This window comes from Podarcis bocagei (assembly GCF_964188305.1).
Source record: "Podarcis bocagei genome assembly, chromosome: W".
NCBI classification, from domain to species: Eukaryota; Metazoa; Chordata; class Lepidosauria; order Squamata; family Lacertidae; genus Podarcis; species Podarcis bocagei.
In genome coordinates this window covers 17,914,794-17,942,102 of record NC_138131.1, presented here as the reverse complement: position 1 = coordinate 17,942,102, position 27,309 = coordinate 17,914,794, and the positions used below count along the sequence as shown (strand labels likewise).

The 27,309-nt window shown below is 45.3% G+C and overlaps 1 protein-coding gene across 2 annotated transcripts in view; it reads left to right on the top strand.

Annotated features, from left to right (window-relative positions):
• Positions 1–27,309, top strand: part of LOC308577824 (UDP-N-acetylglucosamine--peptide N-acetylglucosaminyltransferase 110 kDa subunit-like) — a 150,886-nt gene that overhangs the window by 25,182 nt on the left and 98,395 nt on the right. For both annotated transcript variants that reach the window (XM_081178207.1, XM_081178206.1), the window contains exons 3-5: positions 3,265–3,508; positions 6,603–6,671; positions 10,648–10,764. In XM_081178207.1, the coding sequence (XP_081034333.1) occupies positions 3,265–3,508; positions 6,603–6,671; positions 10,648–10,764 (430 nt within the window). The remainder of the gene's footprint in view (positions 1–3,264; positions 3,509–6,602; positions 6,672–10,647; positions 10,765–27,309) is intronic.

The following is a 27,309-nucleotide window of genomic DNA, read 5'->3' as shown; positions in this document are numbered from 1 at the left end:
CTGGGCGATGGGCTTCGTGGGGTGGTGAATGCTTCCCTCCGTGAGGGAGCCTTCCCAGACCCGCTGAAAGAGGCGGTTATTAAACCGCTTCTTAAAAAACCATCTTTAGATGCGGCCACGATGGCCAACTATCGCCCAGTCTCAAATCTTCCATTCCTGGGCAAGGTGATTGAGCGAGCGGTTGCTGAACAACTCCAGGCACGCCTGGAAGAAGCGGACCATTTGGATCCCTTCCAGTCAGGATTCAGGCCTCATCATGGGACTGAAACTGCCTTGGTCGCACTGGTTGATGATCTCCGGCGGGCTAGGGACAAAGGTGAGAGCTGTTTCCTAGTTCTGCTGGATCTCTCAGCGGCGTTTGATACCATCGACCATAGCATCCTTCTGGACCGTCTTGAGGGGCTGGGAGCTGGGGGCACTGTCATACCGCTCGCTTTAAAGCCCTAAACGGCCTCGGTCCAGTATACCTGAAGGAGCGTCTCCACCCCCATCATTCTGCCCGGACGCTGAGGTCCAGCGCCGAGGGCCTTCTGGCGGTCCCCTCATTGTGAGAAGCAAAGCTACAGGGAACCAGGCAGAGGGCCTTCTCGGTAGTGGCGCCCTCCCTGTGGAACGCCCTTCCAGCAGATGTCAAAGCGATAAACAACTACCTGACATTCAGAAGACATCTTAAGGCAGCCCTGTTCAGGGAAGTTTTTAACGTTTGATATTTTATTGTATTTTTGTTTTCTGTGGAAGCCGCCCAGAGTGGCTGGGGAGGCCCAGCCAGATGGGCGGGGTATAAATAATAAATTATTATTATTATTATTATTATTATTATTATTATTATTATTATTATTATTATTATTATTATTAATATTATTAATATTATTAATATTATTAATATTATTATTATGGGAGTTGTAGTCCCAAAAGATCTGGAGGGCCAAGTTGGGCCACGCCTGATCTAGAGCAGTGGTGGCCCAACTCGGCCCTCGAGCTCTTTTGGAACTACAATTCCCATCATCCCTGACCTACTGGTCCTGTGAGATAGGGATCATGGGAGTTGTAGGCCAAAGACATTTAGAGGGCCAAGTTTGCCTATGCCTGCTCTAGGCCACCCCCCCCAATTTTCTTAAATCTTTGAGTCCCCCAAAATAGGGAGCTTCTTGTACAGTGGTACCTCTGGTTACGAACGCCTCTGGCTGCGAACACTTCAGGTTATGAGCTTCACTAACCCAAAAGTAGCAGCTCCTGGTTGCAAACTTTGTGCAGCAGGAGACCCCATTAGCAAAAGCGGGCCTCAGGATAAGAATGGTTTCAACTGAAGAACGGACCTCCAGAACGAATTAAGTTCGTAACCAGAGGTACCATTGTACATGGGGGCATCTTATAGATGGAAAAATATGGTATATCTTAATTCAGAAGGTTTTTTACTTAAAAAAACCTTCAGTTTTTCAGTTTAACATCTTACGATTGATTATCCAACAACCAACATGAAAACAAGATTCCAAAGAATCTCCTGGACTTGCCTCCTCCCCATTGTGGGTCCTTTTGTTTACCATTTCCTCTGGCATGTTTTATAATAATCCACATCTTTTACATCTCTGTTAGGTCCAGAATTCAACATTAATCTACAAGTGTCATAATCATCCGGAGTCAGCAGACTTTTTCAGCAGGGGGCCGTTCCACTGTCCCTCAGACCTTGGGGGGGACGACTATATTTTGGGAGGAAAATGAACAAATTCCTATGCCCCACAAATAACCCAGAGATGCATTTTAAATAAAAGGACACATTCTACTCATGTAAAAACATGCTGATTCCCGGACTGTCCATGGACCGGATTGAGAAGGCAATTGGGCCGGATCCGGCCCCCGGGCCTTAGTTTGCCTACCCATGATTCTAGCTGTCTACAATGGTTTTTAAGATAAATTATATATTTCCCCCATTCCTTACTGAAATTTTGGTCTTCCTGATTTCTGATTCTTTCGGTCATTTTTGCCAATTTGGCAAAATTTGGAACTCCTAATGGGCCCAGATGAAAAGAGTGGGCATCTTGTCAGGTTGCACAAAATGCAAGTTACTTTTCCCACCACTCAAGCAGAATTTGTTTGCCTCAAGCCAGGAATAATGGTTTTGTGTTGAAGTTCTGTACATTTCTGTACACCATCAAATAATGTGATGGTACCAAAGCGGGTTGAAAGTACCTATTAGATAAGGCACTTTTTATCGTATGTGGTGGGAATGTAAAATAGTTAAAAACTTTTGGGAAATGATATATAATGTATTGAAAAAAAATGTTCAAAATGACATTTGTTAAAAAGCCAGAAGCTTTTTTGCTAGGCATTTCAGCTCATGAACTACCAAAAAAATAAATGGAAAATATTCATGTATGCTACAAGAGCGGCAAGAATTTTATTAGCTCAAGGTTGGAAGACTGAAGAAGTACCGACGAAAGATCAGTGGCAAGAAAAACTGATGAACTATGCAGAATTAGCAAAGTTAACAGATAAATTGCATGAAAAAGACAATAGAGACTTTAAAAATGAATGGGAATCTTTAACAACCTATTTACAAAAACAACATAAAGAAATGGACTCTGGCAGGTTTTGAATAAACATTCACAATTTTATTTAATTAAAATATGGAGGAAGATAAGGTAGCAATATTTAAAGTACATCAACATGCAGAAAACAATGTTTGTAACAAACCAGAAAGGGAAGATGAGGGAAGTCGCCGGGGGGGGGGGATGTAAAATTGAATCACTGTTGATTGTAATTTGTTATAAAAGAGGAAATATTATATATATATATGTATATATATACATAGATAGATAGTTAGATAGTTAGATAGATGGGGATGCGGGTGGCGCTGTGGGTTAAACCACAGAGCCTAGGACTTGCCGATCAGAAGGTCAGCTGTTCAAATCCGCAGGGGTGAGCTCCTCTTGCTCGGTCCCTGCTCCTGCCAGCCTAGCAGTTTGAAAGCACATCAAAGTGCAAGTAGATAAATAGGCACCGCTCCGGCAGGAAGGTAAATGGTGTTTCCGTGTGCTGCTCTGGTTCGCCAGAAGCGACTTAGTCATGCTGGCCACATGACCCGGAAGCTGTATGCCGGCTCCCATGGCCAATAAAGCGAGATGTGCACCGCAACCCCAGAGTCGGTCATGACTGGACCTAATGGTCAGGGGTCCCCTTTTACCTTTAGATAGATAGCTAGATAGTAAGTAAGTAAGTACCTATTAGATTAAATGCCAGACAATCTTGCGTTTTCCCCCTCCCCAGGTCTGCTCACTTCAGCACTTTGGCAATCAAGCAGAACCCACTGCTGGCCGAAGCCTACTCAAATCTGGGGAACGTGTACAAGGAACGGGGCCAACTGCAGGAGGCAATTGAGCACTATCGGCACGCCCTGCGCCTCAAGCCGGACTTCATTGACGGATACATCAACCTCGCCGCTGCTTTAGTTGCCGCAGGCGACATGGAAGGAGCGGTGCAGGCCTATGTCTCTGCCCTGCAGTACAACCCTGTAAGTTGAATTCCGCCGGGAGAAGGCAGCGTTCTCTGCGAAACCTAAGTCGTGGCTTTGAACCGGCGCGATTCCGAAAGCAATTCCGTTTTCAGATTCGAAAGCTTTGCAGCTGGCTCTTCGTATTCCGAAATGTCCAAGTCTCCTCGGAAGTGGGACACGGGTGGCACTGTGGTGCAAACCACTGAGCCTCTTGGGCTTGCCAGTCGGAAGGTCGGCGGTCCGAATCCCCGCTACAGGGCGAGCGCCTGTTGTTCGGTCCCAGCTCCTGCTGACCTAGCAGTTCGAAAGCATGTCCGAGTGCAAGGAGATAAATAGTCGCTGCTCTGGCGGGAAGGCAAACAGCGTTTCTGTGCACTGCTCCGGTTTTGCCAGAAGCGGCTTAGTTGTGCTGGCCACATGACCCTGGAAAAAACTGGACAAACGCCGGCTCCCTCGGCCAGTAAAGTGATATGAGTGCCGCAACCCCAGAGTTGTTAGTGACTGGACTTTACTGTCGGGGTCCTCTACATTTATCTTTTAAGTCTCTTAGTTATTCTCGAGGCTGTAGTGGTACTGCAGTATAGTGGTACTGTGCCTGTGTCTCAAGGCTTTGATTCCCCTCAGTAGTTTCCTAGTCTTTTTTTGAAGTTGGTTTGCTAATGCATAGAAGTACAGGATCGCTTTTGCTCTGACCATTTGAAAGACCGTTTTTAAACACTCTTAAACAAGTGCCCAGGTGATGGCTTACACTGCCCATCTATCATAATAAATAACAAGATGAAAAAAAATCTTTTAAAATAATTCCTTTGGTACCTTAAAGATCAACTAAATATAAGCTTTCAAGGTATGAGCTTGCATGTGTAATACACACTTCATCAGATACTCAGTTTTTATTTATTTATTTCGACTATTAGATGAGTTACTGGTTGTAAGAGGGCCCTGTGCCCAGTTTGCACCGGAAGGGTGTCAAAAGCGGTCAGTTGAAGTCTCAAAAAATTGCAAAAGGTAGGTTGCCAGAATACATTTCCCTAATACGCGGTCATTTTCATTCACGACTCAGGCAACCCCTGTTTGCCCTGAGGAAGAGTATTCTGCCTTAAAAGAGGCCATAGCATTTTCTTTCAGCGAACTGCAAGCTGTCAAATTAATCCCCTCTTTCCATAACCATTCCCCATCTTCTAATTGTGTATCAGGGACGGCCAACTCCCAACAGACTGCAATCTACTTACAAAATAAAAAAGTGACAGTGATCTACCTGCGTTTTGGGGGGGTTCAGGTCAAAGCTCATACACTGAAAGCTTATATTTAGTTGATCTTTAAGGTGCCACTGGAGTTATTAAAAAACATTTGTTCATCTTTCAACTTGTTAATTCTTATAACTATCACAGATCAACATGGCTATGCACCTGAAACTGCCCATCTATGCCACTCTCCTTTCATTGCTTGTGTCTCCCCCGTTGTTGGTACCAGTCCAGGAAGAGCAGAGAACATACAGCCACATATATTAATCTGGGGCAGCACTTTGGGGGGGGGGGTCTTAAGTGGGGCTGACTTTGTCCCCATGTTGAATCTGCTGTGTTATTCTTGGTGGTGTTTTCAAGACAGACCTGTCCGTTTCCGCAAGATTCTGATGTTTAAAGGAACCAAGCATACAAAGGATGAAGATAATGAGAGACTGTACAATCTCTATATACAGTGGTCCCTTGGTTCTCAAACTGAATCCGTTCCAGAAGTCCGTTCCAAAACCAAAGTGTTCCAAAACCAAGGCTTTCCCATAGAAAGTGATGCAAAACAGATTAATCCATTCTAGACTTATAAAAACAACCCCTAAAACAGCCATTTAACATGAATTTTATTATCTAATGAGACCATTGATCCCTAAAATGAAAGCATTCATCAATGTTCTGTACTATAAAAGAAATAAGACAGTACCATAGATGATAATTTTTTTTAAAAAAAAATTCCTGACCTTCACTGATGATAGTCATTGTTTGGATAGGGGGCTTTGATCCATTTCTGCAGTCATACAATCAATCAACCATAAAACGCAAAATGAGCCACAGTCAGGAAAATGAAAAAGCCACACAAACAAAAATGCAAAAAATAGCAAAAACAAAAGCAGCAAATATTGCCTCAGAACACTGCAATCAGAAATGGAAGGCTTCAATTACGATGGCGTGGGGGGGGGGGCTTAAATTAGCTGCTCAAGGATGCAAACGGGATGGGGGAAAACTTACCGTATTTTTGAGACTATTGGACGCACCGACCCATAGGACACACCGGACCATAGGAGGTGAAGAATAGGAAAAAAAATTATTTTTCTTGTTTTCCCCCTCAAAAACAAGGTGCGTTTAAGGTGTGTTCAAGAGCAGGCCTTGCCGCTGCCCCCCGAGCTTGTGGGGCTGGCGGTGGGGGGAAGCGCTGCTTTCCCCCACCGCCAGCCTTAAAGATTCCTGAAGCCTTTGGAGCGCAGCTGCACTCCAAAGGCTTGAGGCTTCGGGGACATCCTCTGTAGCCTCCACAGGGCGGCGGGGTGCCTTCACCCCGCCGCCCCGTGGAAGCTTTGCGCAGCCCTCCCGAAGCCGGAACAGCGAGACGGAGGGCTGCGCAGCGCCCCGTCTCGCTGTTTTGGCTTCGAGGACAGCAGGCTGCTATCCACAAGCCTTGGGAACTCCCGCCGGGCTCCGCAGGCTTGCGGAGAGCTGCCCAAAGCCCGAGGTGCACAGCGCCACGCTCCCCGGGCTTTGGGCTGCAGGCAGCTGTCCGCAAGCCTGTGGAGCCTGGTGGGAGTTCCCGCCGGGCTCCGCAGGCTTGCGGATAGCTTCCTCAAGCCTGGAACGCGAGAGGGGTTGGTGCGCACTGGATGAAAAAACCCTTGATTATGATGGGGGGACTAAAATTTTCTGTGCAACAGTAAAAATGGAAGCTCAGGAGTTCATTCGGCTTCCGAGGCAAAGTTAAAAAACCAGAACACCTCCTTCCGGCTTTGCAGCGTTCGAGTTCTAAGTTGTTCAGGAAGTAAGCTGCTCGAGAACCAAGGCCCCACTGTATATAATCTTTTGATGTCGCTATTGCCTCTTTTGGGGACTGACCCGATGCATTTAATTTCCAGGACTTGTACTGCGTGCGTAGTGACCTGGGGAATCTGCTCAAAGCCCTGGGTCGCTTGGAAGAAGCCAAGGTAGGTGTTCTGTAGAATGAGTTTTAAAACATCAGTCTTTTGAGAATGTGAACGCTTGCGCCAAGTCTTCGATGCTCCGCTGATCTGCGAGACTCACGAGAAATGGCTGAGAAGCCGAAGGCCTTGAATTCCCCCAGCGTAGTTGTGGGGCCAGATCTGGCAAGCCCCCATTAATACTTGTTTTAAGACGTTGAGTCTTGCCGCAGAACGAGACTACCCACTATTGTGATGTGACTCAGGGGCGCCACCATTCTTTGATCTGGAAAGAAACATTCCTTCCAAACTGAGGCTTGCCTGCTGACTTAGTCCGCGGTTCCTGTGAGAAGCAGGCACTCTTCTAAAGTCCTTTGCGGCTTGTAAGTGGAGAAGAACCTTATCGAATGTTTCCTTTTGAATATGGCATTGAAAAAAAGATGATTCTTTAACCTTTTCCCGCCCCCGTCTCCATAGTGGAAGAAAGGCTGGCAGACAGTCCTGGTCCTGGTTTGCTTTTTTCGAACAATCTGTCTTTGTCCAAAGGGTTGAGTGACGTGGCTGGTTTGCTCGGGAGATGAGCTGATCAAAGAAAAATGTGCGGCCGAGAGTGGGAAGGTGGCTTCTAGCAGTCCGGTTTGCAGCCGAGAATTTGAACCCCAAAACGGCTCTCTGCCAAGCGGGGGCTTTCAAACGGGACCCGAAATTGCCTTGTTACAAGCCACCTTACAAAGCTGTGCTGCTGGGGCACGGAGGAACGAGAAGGAGCGCCAGAGGTCCTTCCCTTCCAGCCCCACGCACCTGCTTCTGAGTGGGGTGCGTCAACAGTGTAGCTTCCGACTGGTTGCCGTTCAGGGCGGGGGGTGGGTGGGGAGAGGAGAAAGCCTGATTTTGGGAGAATCCGCTTTCAGGTTCTGGGAACGGACAAAGTCCAAGCACCGATTGGGCAGGCAGCCGCTCCGGCCAGCCCCATTGCGTCAACTCTGAATGGGGTGGGGGCATCCAAACGCCTTCTCCAAAGCACCAGGCGGACAGCTAACTCGAATCGCACACCACCGCGGCTTCTAGCGTGATTGGTCACCAGCCGAGACATCGCGCCTGCCTTAGGTTGCTGACTTCTTTGTTTCAGAGCTCTGGAGAGACACGCCTAGCTTGAAAGTGTTATTCCATTTTTTGCAAGAACTCCATTAAACCGGGGGGGGGGGATTACATCTATATATATTCTGGACAAACAGCAATGTATTTCTTTGGCCATCAGTGCATTTGCAAGACCAAACCAGCACAATCTTTACCACCTGAATTGAAATACAATTGTTGCAGGAGTTTCGGAGCCTTTCTTCCAGTTTGCTGTTGCCCCCCCCCATTAACCCCTTTCCCTTCTGCATGCCCCCCTCCCCCGTTACAGACCAACCGCCCTCCACCCCCCTGTGTTAAGACATACCCAGAGATTATTGATTGCTTTGTTGGAACTTTTTACTAATGATCTTGTTTTATTTTCTCTCTCGTTTTTGGTTTTCCAACACTGATATTACATTTAGAAGGTTTCAGGTGGGGGAAACCTTTTCCATGCGTAAGGAGAGGGAGCTCGAGGGCTGGATCTAAAGCAGAGACTCTCCTCCTCCTCCTCTTCTTCCAGGAAGGAACGCACCGAAAACTCACATGAGAAATATGGTAACGGGTTTGTAACTGCCACGACAAAAAACATTTGCTCCGTGCCTGAATATTCTGTCCTGTGGCTTTGGAAACTGCTTAAATGTTTTCTGTACGAGCGAGTAACGTTAGAGAGCAATTGATAGTCCTAGCCACGTTTCTTTCCGAGAAATAAACGTAAAAAAAGTACCTTAAGATTTAAGAGAGATAATTGGGAAAGGACTTAATTAAAGCATCTAACTCTTCCTGGTGGTTCATTTTTTTATCCTTTTTTTCCTTCTTTGTTTGGATTGCAGCGTTCTGCTCTGCCGCTGACGCGCTGTGGTCCTGTGGTAGCGCAAAGGCGGCGCAGCGGAAACGCGCACTGCGTGTGATGGGGCCCTTGTGAATGGTGGACTAGATGATTCATCTCCACCCGGGCGGCTCCTCTAGGCCTCTTGACGAAATTGGGTTGTGATGCATCAAGGTTTCCGGCACAAATTTAAGACCCCCGCCTCCGCCCCCAGTTTTCATGCAGGCCTGTCCAGGAGATGAATCGGTCTGGTTGGCCTCTCACAGCACCCATGGGCGTTGCAGCAAAGCGCGGCGGTTGGCAGCGAGGGTGCGAGCGGTGTGCTGTTAGGGGGCGCTGGCGACTTCTCGCGCTCGCATTACAGGGACCGGGACCTTTGTACAAAGCTTTCATTTGAGGTTGTGAAGGTAACATTCAGGTGTGCGTCCTGGACAGGTGAGTTCAGGCTCAGAGAGCCAAGTTTTTGTTCTTTGAAAAGAGAGAGAGAGACCGTGTCTTTCGTGCAGTACCCTGGATCTTCTAATTTATTTTCTACTTGCAGTGGTGCCTTGGTTCTCAAACTAAGTCCCTTCTGAAACCAAAGCATTCCGAAACCAAGGACGCCAGCAAGGCGTAAAAGGGGTACCACGGTTCTCAAACTGAATCTGTTCCGAAACCCAGACGTTCTTTCCCATGGAAAGGAATGCAAAACGGAGCCATCTGTTCCAGGCTTTTAAAAACAACCCCTAAAACAGCCATTGAACACGGATTTTGCTATCTAACTAGACCATTGATCCATGAATTGAAAGCAATAATGTACTGTATTATACAATAAATAAAACAGTATTGTAGATGATAAAAATTAAAATTAATTTTTTTCCTTACCTGTACTGATGATAGTCATTGTTTGGATGGGGGGGGGGGGCTTTTATCCCTTTCCGCAGTCACACAATCCATCCATCCATCCATCCATCCATCCATCCATCAATCAATCAATCCATGCATCGGTAGTAAAGTCATTGTTTGGATGGGGGCTTTGATCCCTTTCCGCAGGCAAACAATCAGTCCATCAGTATATGAACTGGGTTCCACACAGTCACAAAAACAAAGTAATTGAAAAAGCCTCCAAAACAAAATCACAAAATAAATTACAAAAACAAAAGCACCAAACTTAATCCATTCCAGAAGTCCGTGGCACTTCCGAAACGTTCGGAAAGCAATGTGTTTGAGTAGCAGGAATTTTATGATTCTCAAAAGGAAACCTGCCCTTGTCCATTAGGGCAGTTTATAAAAAACTGCTCCAAAGGTCTTATCTTACTACACTAGGGATTATATAGCTGTTTCTGAAATGTCATGCATATCAGTTAATATATTGACCCTCCTCCACGAAAAGAGCTGTTTACTTGGCTGTTTTCCTATGTCATGAAGGCTGAAATTTCAATTCAGTGGAGCAGGGTCAAGATATTAACTGATATGCATGAAATTGGATTATATATAATCCCTAGTGTAGTAAGATAAGACCTATGGAGCAGGCATTTTCAATAAAAAAGTTTTGTATTGTCCATATAAAGAGGATGCCAGCAAGGTTGAACGTTTCTGTAAAATAATAATTGTAACACTTTCTTCCGGGTTTTCGGCGTTTGAGAACCAAGGCACCATTGCAATTTTCACTTAACTGGACAATATTTGGGAGAGACAGGCCCACAGGTCATCTGAAGAGCTACTAGACCTCAGTCGGGATGCTATCCAAACTGCGTCGCAATCCAAACGGTGGCGTATCGCAAGCCAGTTGCGAATCCGAAAGCAACTTCCCTGGACTTGGCTGAGGAATTGCTCGCAAGGAAAGAATTGCTATATATTGAAGGATCAGCGTAACTGATAATGGTGGATTTGCACTTGGGTCCTGGTTTGCGCCAGCGCAGCTCCATCCGCCAGCAGGCTAGTTTTGGCGCGAGCGAGCCTCTACTGCAGGATCACTTTTGGCCGGTCAGAGGAGGGGGACTAATGGGAATTTTTTTCTTGCTTTTCTTTTGTGCAAATATCCCGTTCCCCCTGTACCTACTGCCCCTCGACTCTCCCAAGGCCTGCTACCTGAAAGCCATCGAGACCCAGCCCAACTTTGCAGTGGCGTGGAGTAACCTCGGCTGCGTGTTCAACGCGCAAGGGGAAATCTGGCTGGCGATTCATCATTTTGAGAAGGTAACTGTCCCGGGGGTTCTGGGCTCTGTAGACATGGGAAGGCCTGGAAAAATAATAATAATTATAACGATGATGATGATAATCCACTATAAGCCCCATTAATTGGGCTAGTAGTGTTCTCTCTCTCTTTGAAATATAATTTTTTTATTTTTTTCATTCATAACAATCCAATCTAAGCCACTTTAATTGGGCAAGTAGCATTCTCTTTTTAAATCATTTTTTATTAATTTTTTCATCAATAATCCAATCTAAGCCTCATTTGCTGCGGAGACTAATGGCGGTGAGCTCTGTGTCGTCTGCTTAAGGGATGACACGGTCCAGGCAATTAGAGCATTAGGGGTGACCGCCAGGGCTTGGCGCACCCCCGAAAACCCCATGGTGGAGTGGGGGTCGTAGGGGTCCAGCAGAGCGCAATAATTCGTCCCCCCCCAAATCCCCCAGCTGTCGTTTTGTGCACGGGGGCAAAGGAGGAGGCTTGAGTCCACTCACGGCTCCAACGCACTCTTCTACTGAAGCAACATACCGCCACAGAAGCAGCGGATTTTCCAATTAGAGGTAAAAGCCAAATAAAGCTTTAAAAAAGAAGAATTAGGGTTAAATTGACTGATTTGGTAAAACGGAAGCCAAAAAGAAAGTCAGCTTCCTATTTCTGCAGACAGGCTCTGCAAGGGACTTTTTTGTGAATGGGAGACAGAGAGGCATTTACAGCCATGGAGATTTTGTAAGAGTTTGACTTGGACTTTTGAGACTGCTTCCTTCTTTTGGATATACTTTAGAAACAGTTGTGTCAGGTTACCCGGGGGGGGGGGGAGGATACAAATTAACAGCTGGAGAGAACTTGACAGATTGATACCTTTGGCAGAGTAGGAAGCAAAAAGACGGGGGGGGGGGGAGGCTGTGGAAATACGAGCTTTAATCCCAGCCCTGGAACTTGGAGGCATTAAATTGGGGCTAAGCAGGAGAACTCTCTACCTTATTGAGGGAGAAATTCCTAAAGGAGGAAGGAGAACCTGGAATAGCTTTGGAATTAACATCAGTGCCCTTAGAAGACCAGGGGTTTTAAGAAATACTACCTGTCAAAAAAGACTTGAACACTCCAGCATATATGGGACTTATATATAAAGCCAAAGAGTTGGAAAAATTTGGATTACAAAATACTAAAGAACAGTTTACATGGACGTGGAATTGGACATGGACTTTTAGTTTGAAAGTACAGCCTGGATTTATAAAAAGTTGGACTATTATTTCCCACCATCTTCTGGAAAATGAAAGGACAGGACTGAAGAGAAGTATATGATTTTATATTAATTTTATATGTCGCCTGGATTGGGACTGGTCTTGTTTGTTTGATTGAGTTGATTTGACTTGGAACTGTTTTTTCTTTCTGTTTTTTAAGAGCTTGGGTATAAGAACTGCTACTTTCTGTATTTTATACAGTGAGATATTATTTTATATCCTTCCTTTGTCTGTTCTTGGGCTATTTTATGTTTTTTTTTGTCTGTTTTTGGTTTACTGTCTTGAGGGATTGCTAGGAGAGGGAAGGTTGCTTAAAGGGAAATAAAACTTTCATGGTTCAGTCTGGGAGTGGGAAAGTATTTACACTTCTGAGCTGAGCCAGGAAGCGCAGGTGTGGCCTTGAAGAGTTCAAAACAAGAGTGCCGAACTGTGGGAAAGACTGCTGGCCTAGATATGGTGGGTAAGCAACAGGCAGGAGCGGTTACTAGGAAATCTGCTATGGACAAAAGACGAGCAAGTGTGCAGAAAGAGACATTAGAAAAGTAGGGAAAGCAGAACATACTGATTTCCTTACACAACAGTTTATGGAATTCAAGAAAGAGATGGTTCAGTCAATGAAAAGTTTTACTCAACAAGTGCATATGGTTATGGAGGAATCTAATAAATTGTTGACAGAACAAGTGCATAGGGATATGGAGAACTCCCAACAAGTTACTGACAGAACAATTTGGAAAATTAGGTGAAAAGGTCAATAATTTAGAAACCAAAGTGGATAAATTGGAAAAAAAAAACTACTGAGGAGTTAGGGCGCTTGAAGGAGGAACAAAAAGCAGTCATTGGGACAGTGAAAAGACTACAAGAGAAGCAAAATGAGTCGGAAGATCAAATCCTCCTTTTACAGCTAAGAGAGAGACAGGACAGTAAGAATAAGAGGCCTACCGGAATCAGAGACAGAACAGAATTTAGATCCATATGTTACACAGACTATTGCAGATTGGAGAGCTGTTTCAGAGTAAAGACGAGAGAAAGTAGACAGAAAGTGGCCAGGAGATGTCCTATTAACACTAGTTTCAAAAAAAAATTGAAGGATGCAATCCTTCAAAAAAGTTTTGAGGACAGTCTGCTGGTTGCTGAACAGAAAGTTGACATTTTTCGGGAAATTCCACTGAAATTGAGACTTAGGAGGCATATGTACGGTTTTTAGCAACAGCATTGAAGAGGGTGGACATCAGGTATAAATGGGAATATCCAGAAGGGATTTCATTCACATTTTTGAAAAAAAGATACAGGTTGACAACAGAATACCAGGCCAAAGAATTTTTTGGAAAACATAGGAGAGACTTAGACCCTGGACATGACATGAGAACAGACCCAATAGCAGAACAAAGAGCTGCTTTGGAGCGGCTGTCGTTGGAATGAGCAACAGGTGGAAAAACAGATACCGTAACTGACTCTGATAATGGCCAATCTTAAAATATTGAGCTGGAATGTGAACGGTTTGATCTGCAAAGCTAAACGTAACAGGATTCAACTGTAATTTTAAAACAAAAGCTAGATATAATTTGTCTTCAAGAAACACACATTGCAAGAAAGCATAAAAGAGTTTTAAATAATAAAATATTAGGATTGGACTTTATCTTGGCGGATAAAGCAAAAAAGAGAGGAGTAATTTTTTACATTATTCCTGCATTAGAACCCAAATTGATTCAGAAGGATGAGAAAGGTAGGTGTCAGGGGGAATTGGGGTTGCTTGTGTGTAAACCTCCAGCTGTTCCAAACTGCTTATGGGGTGGTTGTGTCTTCCCCTAACTGAGCAGCCCTTGGCGCAGCTGCTCAGTCGCTAGCAGAATCCGTGAGTGGACGTCTCCTAAATTTCCTCCAGTATAAGAATTCCTTAACAGACAACCTCCGCCTCGCCTCTCTGCGCGGAAGCCTTCTGCGCAGAGTGGGCGTGCCGAGTGGTGGTTCTCCACCCTCCTCACTGACTTCACTGGAAGAGTCTCGGAGCCTCAACTCCGAGATGCTCTCTCCCTCACCCTTCTTCCTGGTGTCACCTGGACTTCCTTCCCCAGATGACGTTCTCTCTCTTCCCTTACTCGTTCCCTCTCCTGCAGAATCTGGGAGCCTCGCCTCTCCCCTCTGCTCTGATGTCAGTTCCCTGACATCCACCTCCCTCCCAGGGCCCTCCACCCCCCCCCGTCCTTTCCTCGGACGGTGATGCAGGAAACCCCCGGAAGGAACTCTCTCCTCCATCTGATGATTCAAACACCCCTCTCCATTTGCTGTTGTCTCTTCTCTCTCCCCAATCTCCCCAGTCGGATTCTTCTTTGGACAATTCCCCTTCCTCCTCTTCGGAGGCGGGAAAACCCGCAAACTCTTCCTCGTCATCGGTGGTGCCAAATTGCTCCCCCCAGAACCTCTCTGGTGGTTTGGGCTTTCTCGGATACCTGCTATGAAACTCCTCCTGCAGATACTCATCCCTAATCTCTTCTCCTGGGACCCATGCGTTTTCTTCTTCTGGCTCCCCCTCCCACGCCACCAAATATTCCACTTGCCCCCCTCTCCACCTGGAATCGAGAATTTCAGCTGCATGGCCACTGAGTTCCCTTTCCTCCATCTGTGGATGCAAGGGTGTTTCACTTTGCTGACCCAGACATTCCCTCCCTTCCCTGAACGGTGAAAGTAAGGACCTGTGAAACACAGGGTGCAGCTTCATGTGAGATGGCAATTTGAGCCTAAAGGCCACCGGATTAACTTGCTGGGCTACTTCGAAAGGTCCCAGCCTCTTTGGCCGTAGCTTCTTGCACCCTCCTTTGAACGGTAACCCTTTGGTGGACAACCACACCTGGTCCCCCACTCTTATGTTTTATCCCTCCTTGCGGTGCCGGTCTGCCTGCCTCTTGTACTCTTCCTTGGCTCTCTCCAGGTTTAACTTAAGCTGTTGGTGTAAAGCCTGCATCTCTTCCACAAACTTTTCCGCTGCGGGAACACTCCAACTTCCCTCCCCTTCCCCGGGGAAAGCCCTGGGGTGACACCCGTAATTTGCCATAAACGGGCTCATCCCTGTGGACACATGTTCTGTGTTATTGTATGCAAACTCAGCCAGCGCTAGTTTGTCCACCCAATCATTCTCCCTCTCGTTGACGTAGCAGCGTAGATATTGTTGCAGCACACTGTTCGCTCTCTCTGCCTGTCCGTTGGTCTCCGGATGCCTGGCCGTTGAGAAACTAACCTTGACGTCCAGCAGACTCATAAGCTTCCTCCAGAATCTGGACGTGAATTGCCGGCCTCTGTCGGATAAAATCCTCAAGGGGGCGCCATGCAACCTGAAAACATGCTCTACAAACAGCTTTGCTGTTTCTTCCGCAGTCACCGCATGCGAGCACGCAATAAAATGGCACATTTTTGTCATCAAATCAACTACCACCATTACTGCCGTTTCCCCCCTGGCTTTGGGTAAATCCGTCATAAAATCAATTGATACCACCTCCCATGGCCTCTCTGGTGTCGGTAAGGGCTCCAGTAACCCCGCAGGTGCTGTCCTCTCCCCCTTCGCTTTATTCCTTTACATCTTCCCTCACCCGTGGCCACCAAAACTGCCTGGTGACCAGTAGCATTGTCTTATGTTGGCCAAAATGTCCTGCCGTGGGGTTGTCATGCAGTTGTTTGAGTATTCTGCTCCTCAAATTCCCCTCAGGTATGTACAATGCACCCTTATAGTACAATGCCCCGTCCTTTACTTCAACCCCCCCCCCTGAGTTTACCCAGTAATACCAGTTTCCCTGATCTTGGTTTGTGCATACTGATCATCCCTCGTCAAACCGGCCAGCTCTTGCCTCCCTACGAACACTCCCCCACACACCCATTTGTCCTCGGGTATGACATAACACGCTTCTGGCCCTCCCTCCCCTTCCTCGTATTCGGGCTTGCGGGAGAGGGCGTCTGCTCTTGACATTTTCCTTCCCAGGCACGTACCTAATCTCAAAATTAAACTTGGAAAACTCCTGAGCCCACCGCACCTGTCGTTGGTTCAGCACTCTCGCCGTTCTCCAATATTCCAGGTTCTTGTGGTCAGTACACACCAGGACTTTGTGCTGTGCGCCTATGAGAAAATGTCTCCATCGTCGAAAGGCCTCGTGAATTGCCAGCAGTTCCCAATCGTACACTGTATAGTTTTGCTCTGACTTGTTCAGCTTCCTGGAAAAGAAGGCACACGGCTTCCACTCTCCCCCCTTTCCCTCCTGGAGCAATATGCCTCCTACAGCTCTGTCTGACGCGTCCGTCTCTAGCCTCATCGGCTTCCGCAGATCCACATGTAGGAGCTGCTCTTCCAACCCGAAAGCCCTCTTAAGCTTTTCAAAGGAACGCTGGGCCTCTTCCGTCCATTCGAACTTCTTCTTACTGCCGAGACAATCCGTTATGGGTGCCGTTAGATGGGCGAAGTTCTTGATGAACTTCCTGTAGAAATTTGCAAACCCCAAGAACCTCTGCACGTCCTTCCTGTTCTTGGGAGGCTTCCATTCTAGCACGGCCTGCACCTTGCCTGGGTCCATTGCCAGACCTTTGTCTGACAACCTGTAGCCCAGGAACTCCACCTCTCGGGCATGGAATTGGCATTTCTCCAGTTTGACCCACAGCTGGTGCGCCTGCAGCCTTTTCAGCACTTCCCTGACGTCTTTCACATGCTGCTCCTCGTTCTCAGAGTAGATAAGCACGTCGTCCAGGAAGGCCACACAATTCTTGTACAGCAGGGACCCCAGCACGTGGTGCATGAATGCTTGAAATGTGCTGGATCCCGATTGTAATCCGAAGGGCATCACGAGGTACTCAAAGGCCCCCAGAGGGGTGAACATCGTGGTTTTCCATTCATCCCCCTCCCTCATCCTTATCAAGTTGTATGCCCCTCGAAGGTCCAACTTAGTAAAAACCTTCCCTTTCCTTACCCTGGCCAAAATGTCATCAATCCTGGGCATTGGGAAGGTCACCGGTTCTGACACCCGGTTGACTGACCTATAATCTACGATTAAGCGGGGTTCCTTGGAGTCTCTTTGGTCCACAAAGAACACTGGACTACCCCCCACCGCCCTTGATTCACGTATAAAGCCCCTCTTCAGATTCTTGTCAATGAACTTCGGCAACTCCTGCATCTCCCTGTCTGACATGGCATACAGCTTACCCACTGGTAACTGAGCCCCTGGGAGTAGGTTGATCTGACAGTCAAAGGGCCGGTGAGGGGGTAGTCTATCCGCCTCTCTCTCGCTGAAGACTTCTTGTAGATCTGCATACTGAGGTGGTACTCTCCCCTTTTCCCCCACCGCCATCCCTGCCACCCTGGCTACTGCCATCCTTGGGGTTTCCCCTTCGTGGCAGTGCTCTACGCAATGAGCTGACCCAAAGGTGACTGTCCGCTGGTGCCACCCTACTACTGGGTCGTGCAGTGCCAGCCAACTCATTCCCAGTATGATAGGTGGTCCAGCTAAGGTGGCTACGTGAAAGGCAATGGTCTCAGTGTGTCTAGAAACTGTCATTTTCATGGGCGGGGTCTGGTGGGTCACTTCCCCTCCCAAAAGTTCTCCCATCAATAGTGGTTACTTGCAGGGGATGTTCTAGAGGCACCACCTGTAGCTGGTGTTCTAGCGCAAAATCCTTGCTAAAGAAGTTGCACGAGCTGCCTGAATCCAGCAGCGCCTTCACTTTGATGGGGTGTCCGTTTGGGAGTTCTAGCACCACCTCTATGGCGATGGCTGCTCGGGGAGGGTCTGGTTTGGGCACTACTACTGGTTGCTCGCCTGGCTGCTGTGCCCTCTTTCCTGCAGCCAAGCCTTGCCGTTTCCCGGCTCCTCCTTCTTTTCCTCCTCACTCTCCACTGCCCCCACCATTCCTTGCCACGCCTTCTTCTGAGGGCATGCTCTGGCAAAATGTCCTGGCTGCTGGCATAGGAAACACCTCTTACTGGTTTTCCCCTCCTTCTTACGCACCTCGCTGGAGTTTGAAAACCCGCGCGCGCTCACTCCTCCAATCTCCATTGGCTCCTCGGGTGGCACAGTAGACGCTGGCATGTCTGGAATGCGGTTGTCATGCCAACGCTCTGCTCTCCCTTCCCGCCTTTCCAGAGCAGCTTGGTAGGTTTCTGGATGAAACATCTGCTCTCGATCCATTCCAGTCCGGCTTCCGCGCTGGTCATGGGACCGAGACGGCTCTGGTCGCCCTAACAGATGATCTCCGCAGGCAGCTGGATCGAGGCGGGTCGGGGCTGCTGATTCTTCTAGCCCTGTCAGCAGCCTTTGACATGGTTGATCACGAACTACTGGACCGCCGCCTTGCCGACGTGGGGATCCAGGGCACAGTCCTTCAATGGCTGCGCTCGTTTCTCTCGGGGACAGAGGGTGGCGCTTGGGGGGGAATTGTCATCGCGCCACTCCTTGGTGTGTGGAGTGCCTCAGGGTGCGATTCTCTCCCCGATGCTTTTTAACATCTTTATGCGCTCCCTCGCACAGCTTGTCCGGAGTTTTGGGCTGGGTTGCCATCAGTATGCTGATGACACCCAACTCTATCTGTTGATGGATGGCCATCCTGACTCGGCCCCAGATACACTGACCAGATGTCTGGAAGCTGTGGCTGGATGGTTACATGGGAGCTGGTTGAAGTTAAACCCTTCGAAGACAGAGGTCCTCTGGCTGGGACGGAGCGATATGGGATTGAGGGGGCAACTCCCGTCTCTTGCGGGGGTGCAATTAGTGCCAGCATCGTCCGTGAAGAGTTTGGGTGTAATCTTCGATACCTCCCTCTCTATGGAGGCGCAGATTACAGCTATAACAAAGGCGGCATTTTTTCATCTCCGCCAAGCTAAGCAGTTGGCTCCTTATCTCTCTCGCCCTGACCTAGCCACTGGGATCCATGCGACGGTCACCTCCAGACTGGATTATTGTAACTCGCTCTACGTGGGGCTGCCCTTGAGACTGACCCAGAAACTCCAGCGGGTGCAGAATGCCGCGGCGAGACTCCTTACGGGGTCTTCGCTGCGAGATCATATCCATCCGGTGCTGTACTAGCTGCACTGGCTCCCGGTGGAGTACAGGATCAGGTTTAAGGTGCTGGTTTTAACCTTTAAAGCCCTATACAGCCTAGGACCCTCGTACCTACGGGACCGCCTCTCCTGGTATGTCCCACAGAGAAATTTACGGTCTGCAAATAAAAACACCCTAAAGAACCCAGGCCTCAGAGAGGTTAGGCTGGCCTCAACTAGAGCCAGGGCCTTCTCGGCCGCGGCTCCAACCTGGTGGAACGCTCTGTCACAAGAGACTAGGGCCCTGCAAGACCTGACATCCTTCCGCAGGGCCTGCAAGACAGAGCTGTTCCACCAGGCCTTTTGTCAGGGCGCAGCCTGACCCCCTCCTCTGGCAATCTGCACAAAATTTTGCTTGATGGTTGCCATTAATTTGATTTTAATTTGATTTAATTTTATAATGAACTTTTTAGAATGTTGAACTATTTTGATGGTTGTTAGCCGCCCTGAGCCCAGCTTCAGCTGGGGAGGGCGGGATATAAATAAAAATTATTATTATTATTATTATTATTATCTTGTCACACTCCTACAACGAGCGCCAACTTGGTCAGCTGGTCCATCGATTCCGGGCGGGGTGAGCGGGAAAGTTCGTCTCTCACCCAAGAGGATAAGCCCTCCTCAAATAACATTTGTACTGGTTCAGAACTCAGATCCCACCCAAGTTTATGGATCAGCATAGCAAATCTCGACCAGTACTCTCTCACTGACTGGTTTCCTTGTTTGCACCCCATCAGTTCTTTGCGAGTCACGCTCTGTTCAACATCGCTCGAGAACATGTGATCCATCGCGCTAAAAAACTTTCTCAGGTCCTTCAAAGCCGCGTTCGCCGCCGCCATTAAGGGTCGAACCCAGTAACTGGCCTGCCCCTCCAGGTGCCCCACCACGAAAGCGACTCTTCCCCCATCGTCGGCAAAGTCATCGTACTGCAGATCCAGCGCATACTGCACTGTCTTAAAAGCGTTATAATCTCTGGGGTTGCCCCCAAACTTCTGCACAAGTCCCGGTACCTTTCTTGCGATGTGGGTAATCTTCCCCTGGGCATCATGTGTCCTCCTTTCATCCAGCCGTGCCGCTAGTAGAGCCAGTTGCTGCTCCAAGTCTCGATTTCTCTTCTCCAGACTCTGTCCGCCTTTGGCCCCTTCTCCTGCGCCGGCTCCTCCGGTTTGACTCATGAGTGTACCCCGGTTCTCTTGCACACAAGCAACGTAAGTGACTCACGGATTGCTGTCGGGGAATTGGGGTTGCTTGTGTGTAAACCTCCAGCTGTTCCAAACTGCTTATGGGGTGGTTGTGTCTTCCCCTAACTGAGCAGCCCTTGGCGCAGCTGCTCAGTCGCTAGCAGAATCCGTGAGTGGGCGTCTCCTAAATTTCCTCCAGCATAAGAATTCCTTAACAGACAACCTCCGCCTCGCCTCTCTGCGCGGAAGCCTTCTGCGCAGAGTGGGCGTGCCAAGTGGTGGTCCTCCACCCTCCTCACTGACTTCACTGGAAGAGTCTTGGAGCCTCACCTCCGAGATGCTCTCTGCCTCTTCCTTCTCCCTAGTGTCACCTAGACTTCCTTCCCCAGATGACGTTCTCTCTCTTCCCTTACTCGTTCCCTCTCCTGCAGAATCTGGGAGCCTCGCCTCTCCCCTCTGCTCTGATGTCAGTTCCCTGACAGTAGGACTTTAATAGTACAAATAAAAATTCAGGGAGAGAAGGTGATCTTGGTGGGAATTTATGCCCCCAATGAGAAAAAAGCAGGTTTTTTTAAAACAAAAAATGGAAACTTGAATTTGCAGACCAAAAGATGATTTTAATGGGTGATTTACTGGTGAAACTCGGAAAATTAGAAACTCATGGAAAAGTTCATTTATTTCAGTAATTCAACTTAAAAGGTGAAACTAATATATGAGATAGACTCATGGCATGCAAGGCGAGATATGTCAAGCCTTTATTTGTTATAATTGTTATAATTGTGATGAAAACCTCAAATTAACAATCTCAGAAAATTAGAATATTAAATGAAATCAGCAAAACAAGGACTGCAAATAGAGCTATATTGGACCTCTGAGAAGTAGACGCATGCATATGTACTCAGTGCTTGGTTTGGGCCCCTTTTGCATCAATTACTGCCTCAATGAGGTGTGGCATGGATGCTATCAGCCTGTGGCACTGCTGAGGTGTTATGGAAGATCAGGATGCTTCAATAGCAGCCTTCAGCTCTTCTGCATTGCTCGGTCTCATGTCTCTCTTCTTTCTCTTGGCAATGCTCCATAGATTCTCTATGGGGTTCAGGTCAGACGAGTTTGCTGGCCAATCAAGCACAGTAATACCATGGGCATTGAACCAGGTTTTGATACTTTGGGCAGTGTGGGCAGGTGCCAAAGTCCTGCTGGAAAATGAAGTCAGCATCCCCATAAAGCTCGTCTGCGGAAGGAAACATGAAGTGCTCCAAAATCTCCTGGTAGACGGCTGCGTTGACCCTGGACTTAATGAAGCACAGTGGACCAACACCAGCCGATGACATGGCTCCCCAAATCTCTTTTCTGATGAGAGCAGCTTTTGCATCTCATTTGGAAACCAAGGACCCAGAGTCTGGAGGAAGAATGGGGAGGCACACAATGCCAGATGCTTGAAGTCCAGTGTGAAGTTTCCAGTCTGTTGATTATTAGATGATCAAAAATTTATGGAAAGAGTTAAGAACTGAGTGATTATTTTGAAATAAACATTCAGAGACAGACAAAATTGCAGATGATCTGGGACACAAGGCAGTAATGAGGGGACTGCTTATACAACAAAACTCATTTAAAAAAATTTGAAAGAATAAAGGCAGAAAGAGATTTTGGATGAAATTGTGGATAAGGAGAAACAATTGTCAAAGAAAGCAAATAAAGAGTCAGTTAAACAGGCAATTAGAACATTACAAACTCAATACACTATGATAGTTAATGAGGAAATTAGCTGGAAAATAAAAAGAATGAAACAAAAATATTTTGAGCATGCCAATAAATCAGGAAAACTGCTAGCGTGGCAGTTGAAGAAAAGTGAACAAAGAAACTCCATAAACAAAACATAAATGGAAAGATCACAGATAAGATGAAGGAAATAAGAGCAGCATTTGTAAAATATTTCTCAGAATTGTAAAGGAAAGGGAAGGATTTTTTTTTTAATTGAGGAATATATTAAAAGTAGTAATCTGCCAAAAATAAAAGAGGAACAAATGGTGATCTTAAATACTCAAATAACAGTTCAAGACATGTTAGAAGCAATAAAGTGGACAAAAAATGGCAAATCTCCAGGTCCAGATGGATTAACAGCAAAGTATTATAAAAAATAAGTGAACAATTGGTAAACCCATTGAAAGATGTCATGAATGAGATTTTAAATACAGGTGAAATTCCAGAAACATATGGAAAGAAGCCTACATCACAGTAATTCCAAAACAAGATTCAGATTTGCTGCAAATTAAAAATTACAGGCCTATCTCATTGTTAAATAATGATTATAAATTATTTGCAAACGTTTTAGCTAATAGAATGAAAAAAATATTAAATGAGTACATATATCAAGATCAGGCAGGATTCCATCCAGGTAGACAAATGAAAGAGAATATAAGAGAGGTTCTGAATGTAATAGAATACCTGGAGGTCAAAAATGAAAAGAAAGCAGCAATGATGTTTATAGATGCCGAAAAAGCCTTTAACAACATCTCTTGGAATTTCATTACAAATTACTTGAAGAAATTAATTGTGGAATTAAATTTTTAAAGGGAATACAAGCAATATATTCAGAACAAAAAGCTAAATTAATTGTAAATCAGGTGATAGCGGATGATTGTAAAATAAATAAAGGAACTAGACAAGGATGTCCACTATCACCACTCTTGTTTATTCTGGTCCTGGAAGTACAGTGGTACCTCGGGTTAAGAACTTAATTCGTTCTGTTCTTAACCTGAAGCACCACTTTAGCTAATGGGGCTCCTGCTGCCGCCGCGCCGCCACAATGCGATTTCTGTTCTCATCCTGAAGCAAAGTTCTTAACCCAAGGTACTATTTCTGGGTTAGCGGAGTCTGTAACCTGAAGCGTCTGTAACCCAAGGTACCACTGTACTTGCTAGAAGTATAAGAGCAGACAAAGAGATCACTGGGATAAAAACTGGGAAAAATGAGTTTAAATTGAAAGCATATGCTGATGATTTAGTGATTACAGTGGAAGACCCAAAAAATTCTCTCCCTAGAATCATAGAAAAAATTCAAAAATTTGGGGAAGTGGCAGGATTTAAATTAAATAGAAATAAAACTAAGTTATTAATAAAAAAATTGAAGGAAGTAGAGGAAAAAGAGTTGTAGCAAAGCATTGAGATAGAAGTCCATAAAAAAGTAAAATATTTAGGGATTTGGTTAACTGCAAAAAATATAAACATTTATAAAGATAATTATGAAAAAATTGGCTTGAGATAAAAAGAAATTTAGAAATATGGAGCAGAATGAACCTTTCCCTACTCGGAAAAATAGCAGCGGTAAAAATGAGTGTTTTGCCAAAAATGCTCTTTGTTTTTCAGACGTTCCCATTAATGGTAAAAGATGATTGCCTCAAAAGATGGCAGAAGGAAATTTCCAAGTTTATCTGGGGATGCAGAAGGCCAAGGATTAAACATAAGATACTTACAGATACAAAAGAAAGAGGTGGCATTGCCCTCCCAGACCTGAAATTGTATTATGAGGCTGCATGTTTGGTATGAATTAGGGACTGGTTTTGTTGCTCAAACCACTTGGCAAGAAAGGGAAGTGGCTTACATATTGTGATTTATTAAACGATCAAAAAGGAAAATGGAAATTAAAAAAGAGTAAAGGGAGATAAAAGCTCATTTTCAGAGCTGGTTACATTACAGGCAATTACATGATATATACAAAGAAGATAACAAGAAAGGATTTAGTTATACCACTTCTAGATTTCAAAAGGAAGTTATAGAAGGAAAAATAAAGTTGCTGAAGGGTGCATATAGTATTCTGTTAGAATGGGAAACAAAAGATGAGGAGGTAAAATCAGTCATGATCAAATGGGCACAAGATATAGGACATAATATACAATTTGAGGATTGGGAAAAACTGGAAAACAGATTTAAAATTTACAGACTGTTCTCTCTTGAAAGAAAACTATATGAAAATGATGTACAGATGGTATACAACATCAGTACAGATAGCAAAAATGTACAAAACCGGGTCAACCATATGTTGGAAATGCAAAGAAAAAGAAGGGACCTTTTATCATATGTGGTGGGAATGTAGAGAAATTAATTTTTTGGGGGAAATGATATATAATGAATTGAAGAAAATGTTCAAAATGACATTTTTTAAAAAACCAGAAGCATTTTTGTTAGGGATTGTAGGACAAGACCTGCCAAGGAAAACAAAGAATTTATTTATATATGTTACAACAGTGGCAAGAGGCTTGATAGCACAAAGATGGAAGAATCAGGAAACCCCGGCAAAGGAACAGTGGCAAGAGAAATTTACTGACATACAAAATGTGAGATGAGGACAACTGTGACTTCAAAGAAGACTGGGAACTTTTTACAAATTACTAAAAAACAAACAAACACCAAAATGAATTGGACTCCCTGGCAGGTTTTGAATAAACATACACAAATTTATTGATTGTTAACATAGTAAATAGATAATATAAGGATTTATACAATTTTACAGTATGCAGATAATAATACATGTTGAGAAATCAGAAAGAGGAGCTGAGGGAAGTCTCGGGGGGAGGGAGGTGGGGGGAGAGTGAATATGATATGTTTTGATACTGTGTTAAGTTGAAATTGTTAATATTTTTTTTTTAAAAAAAGCCCCATTAATTGGGCAAGTAGCATTCTCTTTTTAAATATTTTTATTTTTTTTTCATTAATAATCCAATATAAGCCACATTAATTGGGCAAGTAGCATTCTTTCATCTTATTTTAAATAATTTTTTATTAATTTTTTCATTCATAACAATCCAGTCTAAGCCCCATTGGGTTAATAGCATTCTCTCTGCCGTCGTTGCATACATAAAAAGTCTTTTCTCTTGGAAACTCTTTGCCTATTATAAAAAGTATTTTCTCTTGGAAACTCTTTGCCTATTATACCTAGTAAGAAGGCTTCTGGCTTTTTGACAAATGTATTTTTAAACAATTTCTTTAACTCATCATATATCATTTCCCAGAAAGCCTTGACCAATGTACATGTCCACAATATAAGGAATAATAATAATAATAATAATAATAATAATAATAATAATAATAATAATTTATTATGTATACCCTGTCCATCTGGCTGGGTTTCGCCAGCCACTCTGGGCGGCTTCCAACAAAAGATGAAAAAGATATTAAAACATCAGTCATTCAAAACTTCCCTAAACCGGGAAAATTGAAGAAAACAGTCGTCCCCCCGTTTCCCCCCGGGAAATTTGAAAAAAACCACACGTGTGTGGAATATTCAATCTATATCAAACTGTTTTTTTCCAATTTTTCCCCCAGAAAAAAAAAACGGCTTTGGAAAAATAGGGGAGGAAACTGGTTTTTTTGCCCAATTTTTCCGGGTTTTTTCTCCATGCCTTCCCATCTCTAGTTTTGTGGTGTATCTATGTCAAAAACACTTCCGAGTTTGTGACGGTCATCGTACTGCTTACCAAGTCACATAATAACAGCTGCATATTAGTATATCACTATTTCATTTAGTGGTGCATTTGAAAACACAAGATGTTACAGGGCTGATTGCAATAAAACGGTCAAAATTGGATCCATTTCACATATATATATATATATATATATATATATATATATATATATATATATATATATATGCAGGTTTTGGTGTCTTCGGGTATCTTCCCGTGTAAGAGTTGGGGTGTCTAGGCGACGTTTCGACGAGGTCTCACTCGTCATCTTCAGGCTGGTGCTTTCGGCTTCTTGTTACTAGAACAGAGCAGGATCTCAGTGTTTGAGTTCCTATAAATACTGTTGAGGGGGTGTGGTGTATAGCCTCCAACGTTCTGGGCAGAGAGGAAGTTCCCAGGTTATTGTGCCTTTTCTTCTTTTGTTCATTAATTACTTGAGGGATATCTTGAGTGATTTCTTGAGTGATATTCTGAGTACCACTTAGGAGGGTCATTAGGTGTGGATTAGTTGCTAAAGCTTTCGTGTCTTGACCTCTTGAGCTAGTGAAGAGTTTTTCTGAGAAGATGGCTGTACTGCACTTAGTTGTGCTCTGGCTTGGCTTCGTGTATAGGGGCGAGCTGTGGTTTTGTGCCCTGTGCCAGCCAGATCTGTGTAGGGATTGCAGGGGGGTGCAGCATCCGGAGGTGCCACTATGGTTTGGCTACTGGATGGTGTCTGTAATTTATCTGTGGAGAGGGTCTGGGTTTGGGTCTGGTGTGGTTGATTGGAGATGGCGTTCTGTGTGCCTCTGGTTCTGGTGTCGGTTTTTGTGGGGAGGGCTAATTTCCAGATGTCTGGCAGGCGGGACGTGTCGTCACGCTTGTTCATGTTGTGAGGGTGTTTCTCTATCTCGATGGCTTCCATGATTATTCTCTTGTGGTGATGTTCCATGTTAAAGAGCAATTTGGAATCTGCAAAATTAATTTCGTGTCCTGTTTCTTTCATGTGTTGGTAAAGAGAGGAAGTTTTTTCTTCTTTTTTGACGGCATTCTTGTGTTCTGCGATACGTGCATTTATTCGTCTGTTTGTTTGTCCAATGTACGTGGCTGGGCAGACTTTGCAGGGTATTTCATAGACCCCTTGGTTTTCTAACTGGATTTTATCTTTTGGGTTTCTGAGGATATTGGCTATTTTTTGGTTGGTGCAAAAGGCTGTTTTGATATTGTGTTTATGGAGGATTTTGCTAATTTTATCTGTGGTGCCCTTGATATAAGGAAGGAGGGCCATGCCATTGTTTTCTTCTGTGTCTTGGTTTTTGGGGGGTGTTTCTTTTTGGATTAGCTTCGTAACCCTGTTTTGCTGGTATCCGTTGGCGATTAACACATTTGAGAGATTCTGTAACTCAGTTGTCAAGTGGTCTTCGTCAGCCAGGCGTTTGGTTCTGGAGATGAGAGTCTTGGCTACGGAGTTTATTTGTGCAGGGTGGTGGTGTGATTGTGCATGTAAGTAGCGGTTGGTGTGTGTTTTTTTCCGGTAGATAGTGTGTCCTAGGGAGCCATCAGGTTTTTTGTAGATTAGGACGTCAAGGAAGGGAAGTTGGTTGTTGGCTTCTATTTCCATAGTG